Here is a 6,628-nt window from a genome sequence, read left to right as displayed (position 1 = left end):
ATGCCAAGTATTCAGTATTCAGATGAGAGATAGAATCTATCAAGTTAAAATACCAACAGTTAAAAACTAGGCCTCATTTTCTTTTAATCTATATATCCTAATAAACCATTAATTGCTAGAAATTAAAATTAGAACGACACTTGTACTTCTCATTGTCTTTAATTAATTTACAGACTCTTCATCTCTGTTAGGATGCTATTGTGCAGTCCAATCCATTGTATTTGTATTTGTTAGGGCACCTGGAATTTGTGCAGACCCAAATAATTAAAATACTGGCCCGAAGTTTGAATTCTTAAATTATTTATTATATTTTTATGATAATATATTTATATATATATTCTAATATATGTATCTTTATTTTAAATATATTAAATAATCAGTTCAGTTTCAGTTTTTTCGGTTCGGTTTAACTCTAAAACCGGAACCGGACTATTAGTAACGGTTCGGTTTTTCGGTTTCTCGATTTTAATTCGGTTCGATTTTAATCAGTTTGATTTTAGTCGGTTTTAACCGGTTTCGGTTCAGTTTCAGTTTCACTTCGATTTTTATGCTCAGTCCTACTTTGTATAGTTGAAGCCATGTATGTACACAACTCCCACACACTTGTGCACTTTAGGATTCAATAATTCCTATTTGTGTTTTAAAAATATTAAAAAATAGACAAAAGACACATCTAATTTAACGGTTTTTAATATTTAGAGTTCAACAATCTCTTTTTGGTTTTTAGAAATATTAATTTTTTTTAATAAAAGTTACACAAATTTAGGGTTTAGGGTTTATAAGGTTTATTTCATAAACCCCACATCCTAAATCCTAATTCAATATTGAGTTTTAGGCCCTGAATCTTAAAAACCAAAAATATAAATTTCAAATTAAACAATTTTAAAATTTAGAGGTGTAGCATTTTAGGGTTTATTAATCCCTTTCGGGTTTCAAAATTAATTTAAAATATTTCTTCTATTAATTTATGGTTAAACAATTTTTTATTTAGGTTTAAAAATATTATACTTTAATAAAAGTAATATTTGTAATGTAGTATTTTGGTGAAAAATACTATATTATGTAGCGTTTTGCACATTAAAAAAAAAGATGAGCACACAACGCTACATGTAGCGTGTAGCATTAAAAACAAAAAAAAACAAAATGATATATCATGTACGTTTTGGGCTGTTTTTCAAACGCTACCCGATGGAGCGTCTTGAATTGATATTTTGGACAATAATTTATAGGATTGATATTTTTGACCATTTTTTTTACCCAAAAGTGACATTTAGGGCCAATATTCGTTTTATTCGAATACCCGGGCTTAGTCTCTTACCGCAGATAAGTGTTCCCGACCGATTCAATTTTTGAAATTCGATTAATTCCTAGGAATTCTCCTTTATTGGAATATATATAAATATTTATTAAAATTAAAATACTGTATTAATTTAAATATGAATAATTATAGAAATTATTATATAATAAATATATATTGTTAATAAAAAGTAAAGTAATAATAAATAAAATATAAATTAATACTTCCAATTTTTAGTCCAATTAATTTTTTAATTTTGAATTTTCAATTAATTTCAAATCGATAATACAACCGATATATTCAGATTCCCGATTTTTAGGGGGAGTAAGAATGGCCTCCTGCCAATATTCCATTCTTTCCCTCCATTCTCGACGAAAGGGAAATCAAAAAAACACCCATTTGCCCAAACGGCTCACTGGGCCCCACCCTACCTTTTCATCTTTACAACACTTCACTTGTCTCCTTTCCTCCATACCCTTTTTCTTCCATTCCCTATTTTACTCAATTTCTCTACATACCCACTTCACCAAACATGCTTACATCGTGTTACTCTTGTACCCTTTTCACAACTTAAGCCTTTGTTTGCTTTGCTCCTCTCTTTTCTCTTTCATTTTTTTTCAAGATTCTTGCAAGAAAGTTACTAACTTTAGTGTTGTACAACTTGCATTTGAGTTCTTTTTAGCTGTAATTGTGATGAAGATAATCAAGAAGCTATGGTGTTGTGAATTGATTGTGTTTTGTAACCTACTTCTTGCTGCTCTTGTTTCCTCCAAGAATCATGGTAACGTTTTTTTTCTTTTTTTTTTTTGGGCACTTTTCTGTTCTTGAATCATGCCTTGTTAGATTATTGCGTGTGTGTATTTAGTTGCTTATTCACATGATATTTGTTTGTTTTCAACACTTTTAGCGGTGGGATCCCAAATTAGACTCCTCTTTCTTAACTTTGTATGCTTCAGTATAGTATAGGGCAGTTCTTAGCAATAACTATTAGTAGATGGTGATGTGTGAATTGCGATAATGTGGCTTAAATATATTTTAAATTTCAAAGCAATGACAACTATAGGTGTTTGAGGCTGCTACTAGGGTCACCTTTAAAAGGATGCTTTAGTGAGAATTTATGGCCCTAATATGTTCCAGTATGCTCAATGGTTCTTCATAGTTACCACGAAAAAAAATTGCTTGATGGAAGCTCTCAAATTTCTTAGATGATTACCATGTATAATACTATTAAACAAATTCTTTGCTTAATAGTATATTTAGCAGAATACATTTCAAGGTTTACAATTTGTGCCGCTCCAATGAATTTATTTGGTGCTATAAATGGAAGACTTTTGTTTTAGTTCTTTAACTTGGGAATTGTTCCTTGAGGTCGAGCATTAAAATCTGTTATAAACAAGAGATTAGTTAAGAGGCTTGTGGGGAAATGAAGGTTGCAGTAATAAGAATATGCCATCCGATGTCATAGGAAAAGTAGGTCGTGCTAATAGGAGAATGCCATTATAAAAAGTTTAAAAGACCTGGTATTCCTACATAAAACCTCAATTATCAAAAGCAGTACACAAGTAGCCTGGTGCTGCTGCCTGATAGGAAAGTCTTAAACTTTATGAACCAGTATGCTTGTAATAACCCTTGAGACTGCTATAAAAGCTTAGGGGAATGTATTAAAAGCTAAGTCTCAAACTGATATGGAAGTGTCTAAATTTATGAACCAATATGTCTTTAACACTGATAAATTGATTGAGGATCTCATCATCAACTTTTCACATAACTCTGGTGTATGATATATAAGCTCAAGGAAACGCAATGAGAAGCTGTGGTGCAGTGAAACAGAGTAAGCTAACCTCATGCCTTGCACCTCTAAGGATTATAAGATATATCAAGTCTCAAACACCTTTCTGATTATAAATTTCACTAATTTACTTTGCCTCCAAAAAATTTCTCAGATAAAATTATCCAGAATTCTCTAGAAGCTTCCAGTCACTCGAATACATTAAACCAGTTTAAGTAGGGGTATCTGTTGTCTTTCTACTGGGTAAACTTGAATTGGATGCAAAACATGTGAAATCAGGACCCAAAATCGGTTCATTCTTTAGATCAGCTTTAAATTGGTGCTAATAGCTATAGAAAGTAGAAAAAGGAAAACAATAATACCATATATGATTTGTAATCTCAATCTCCCCTTGATTTACAAATCTTAACTAATTAATTGTGCCGGCTGTTCAATATACATTTTCATTAAGTGAATTTTGGATGAAATAGGCTCTATGACCTCTACAATTGGTTTTAAGTTTTGGTATTAATATTATCTGTTGAGATTTAGGCAAACAATATATTGGGTTTTGCTGTAATTGAAGACGTAATGCAGCTACTGACTGTTCAAGCATTGGTGAAATGTGGCCATGATAATTTGGCAGACTTGGAATATCTTTCACCATATGGTGAAAACAATGGTGGAAGTTTTCAACAGTTTTAACTCGCTAGTCAGTGCAGTGCATAGATAAGTGAAATTTGTTAAGGCACACAGATAATTATTATACTTGCTCTTTGAAATAAGTTCAGGTATATAATAAACTCGATATTACTAAACCATGTACTACTGAGCTCTGCAAATTAGTTGTGTATGTATTGAAAATTATACAGAGCTGGATTATACTATTTTGACAGTTTTATAATTCTTTTTTCTCAAAAAGTCAGGCTGTTTAGGTTCTGCATCAGAAAGTCAGACATTTTAGGCCCGGCATCTGATTCTGTTGGGAAATTATTTAGAAAATTGTAATATTGTGAATGCAGGCCAAATGCATGTATACTAAGGTTCATGCACAAAGTCTATGACCCATGACCCTTAATGATATGCATCTAGACTCATCTCAGATGCCTATATATAGAAGCTGCAGGGAAGTTCCTTTAATTATTTAGAATAGATATTTAAACAAGATCACATTTTCCTCCAGATTCTCATTTTTAAACCTCTTGAATTCTCCCCCCCCCTGAAATTTCCGGCCTTTTACCTTCCTTTCTTTTTTCCAGCAGATTCATAAATTAATGAATCATTGTGATGTGTCGATAATGACTTCTTTTTGTAGCTTAGGAACTTCTGTCACGGTCTTATCTAAGGGGCAGTAAATTTTCAATGCTTTCTGTAAGAGGATATATATTGTAGACTATATTGGAACTTATCAATTAGTTTGCGTGGTAGTACAGTTGTTGCTTTTAAGGGAATCTGGCAGAGGACTCCAAACCCCCCCCCCCTCCTTGCACGGATGTCGAGGTCCACGCATTCTACTAAAAACATGCGAGGTCTGCACATTTTACTCCTAGCTCAAAATGCGCACAGAGAAAAGATATTGAAGCCTTTTAATGGTTGCTTGGTTTTGTGCCGTGGATATATCTATAGTTGTCTGTTTTTTTTACTCTCAAGAAATGATGTTTGATGTTGACTTGGATATGATTATTTATCCTTTACCTTTTTTTGCCTTTAAACTGTGCGGGGATTATATATATATATCAGTGTAAAAGTGCTCGCTTGATAAATTTAAACATTTCTAGAGAAATCTATGAACATAACCAAAACTTTTCCAAGAAGGTGCATTTAAACTTGATTTTTGGGGCACATTTTCCTTAATTAGTGACCACCATAAACCCAGGAGCTATAGTTCCTACAGCCTGATTAGTCTACCTTTACCATGGAGGCGGGAACTTATCAAGTCTCAAGAGATATGGAGCAATAGTAGTTATGAAACTTACATTCATCCTCCTGTATTTTGTTCTTGTATGTTCCATTACAGTTTTGAGATCAGTATCTTTCTATTTTTCAGTGCTTTAGATATTTAAGTAATTTTCTTGGAATGAGCATTAAACCAAATACCTCTGGTCATAACGGGAAAGGGGAAAGGAGACCTGCCACTAGGCTTTCAACGAATCCTTGAGAAATTCTTTTACATCCTCAAGAATTAAGTACCGAATTATTTGTAGTTTGGTTTTGTTTCCCGTTATACCAACTCCATTCTATTAGTCATGCTTTGCTTTTGCTTGGAATATATTCCAAAGCAGACTATCTATCTCCGATATTCTTCTGTCTTTTGTATATATACCTTATTTGGCTCGACTAGCAGTGAATGGAAACTCAGTAATGATCCTTAAAAAGGAAAGTACTAACCTTCATCAAGTTAATAGTGTTAGTTAAACAGTGACAACACCGCTTGTGTTGCTTATATGAAAGAATGTTCTTTAGCTAATATTCCCCCTATTCAAAAGATGAAAAGTTTTACTTGAGCCTCAGGTTGCATATATTGTAACACATTTAAGATCGAAACCCGTGAGTTGTATTATTATCTAACCAGCGACCTATGAAAGAGAAATTATTGGATCCCTTGCCTTATAGCCTAGCAGATACCCCCTCATCTCTCGGCAATAAGAGGCCGAGATTCATGTCTCTACTCAAACCTTGGCGGAGGCATGGAGTTCCAGAGGTTTAAATTGTATATTTTTCATTTACTGGATTTACACACTGTCATTGTAATTGATGATATTCAATTATCATATAATTGAAATTACCACGGCTATGACATGTCAAAGATAATGAATTTTGAACTTTGTTATTTTCTCGAACTTTTCAATAGTAACTCTCATTATGCTGCTGTTTGTGCTGTAGGTAATCCGGCAAATGATCTTGTTGACATCATTAACAAGAATAGAACTGCTGTGAAGCTTTCTCAGCTAAGTAATAATCCCGGTCTTGGCTGCATGGCTCTGCAATATGTAGAGCAATGCAAAGGAAATTGCAGCTCTAACAATACTCTAACTTGTGAACCATCTGAAGATGACTTCACCGAAGTTTTTGCACCAAACTGTGGAGTAGAGCTTCCCACTTTTGGCACTGTTTCTGGCCGTATTTTTGGGTGCCAGCACAAATATCTTGATCCATCTGAAGCCTTTTTACACGTGGTTGCTCAAAACAACAAAATAGTGTCCCTTCTCAGAAATAAAACGTTTACAGAAGTGGGAGTAGGCTTAGTTGGCGCCCATAAGCATAAAGGTCCTTACTTCTGGTGTGTTTTACTTAGCAATAGTCAGAGAAATACTACGTTTGTTCTTCAAGATCTTGGCGAAGGAATAAAGCAAAAGAAAGGATGCTATAGCGGAACTAGTACTCCATGCAGCGGTTCACACAATGTTGGTGTGTTTCCAAACTTTTTTACAGCCGTCTTGTTTTCTGTTTACTTCTTAAAAATATTTCTCTGAACTAGTAGAGTTTTATGTATCTTATTATATTCATCTGAACTGCATATAGATTCTTTTTTGTCTATGTGATTCATCAGGTCATTATACTGA

At 33.4% G+C, this 6,628-nt stretch overlaps 1 protein-coding gene across 2 annotated transcripts; it reads left to right on the top strand.

Annotated features, from left to right (window-relative positions):
• The first annotated feature begins 1,692 nt into the window (after positions 1 to 1,692).
• Positions 1,693 to 6,628, top strand: LOC141724251 (uncharacterized). 2 transcript variants are annotated; one of them, XM_074526316.1, is made up of 2 exons: positions 1,693 to 2,078; positions 5,949 to 6,628. In XM_074526316.1, the coding sequence occupies exons 1-2, from the start codon at positions 1,991 to 1,993 to the stop codon at positions 6,536 to 6,538; spliced, it is 678 nt and encodes a 225-aa protein (XP_074382417.1). In that variant the 5' UTR covers positions 1,693 to 1,990; the 3' UTR covers positions 6,539 to 6,628. The 2 variants fall into 2 exon arrangements, with proteins under 2 accessions (XP_074382417.1, XP_074382418.1); XM_074526317.1 differs by lacking the exon at positions 1,693 to 2,078 and adding an exon at positions 3,529 to 4,594.

Source organism: Apium graveolens, chromosome 5 (assembly GCF_009905375.1).
Source record: "Apium graveolens cultivar Ventura chromosome 5, ASM990537v1, whole genome shotgun sequence".
Lineage (NCBI taxonomy): Eukaryota > Viridiplantae > Streptophyta > Magnoliopsida > Apiales > Apiaceae > Apium > Apium graveolens.
Note: the sequence above shows the minus strand (reverse complement) of the source record. Positions and strands in the feature narration are given on the sequence as shown.

Excerpts from the sequence above, each read along its gene's own strand:
- LOC141724251 (XM_074526316.1), top strand. The coding sequence starts at position 1,991 with ATGAAGATAATCAAGAAGCTATGGTGTTGTGAATTGATTGTGTTTTGT. Across the intron at positions 2,079-5,948 it reads TGTTTCCTCCAAGAATCATG|GTAATCCGGCAAATGATCTT; the intron begins GTAACGTTTTTT and ends TTTGTGCTGTAG.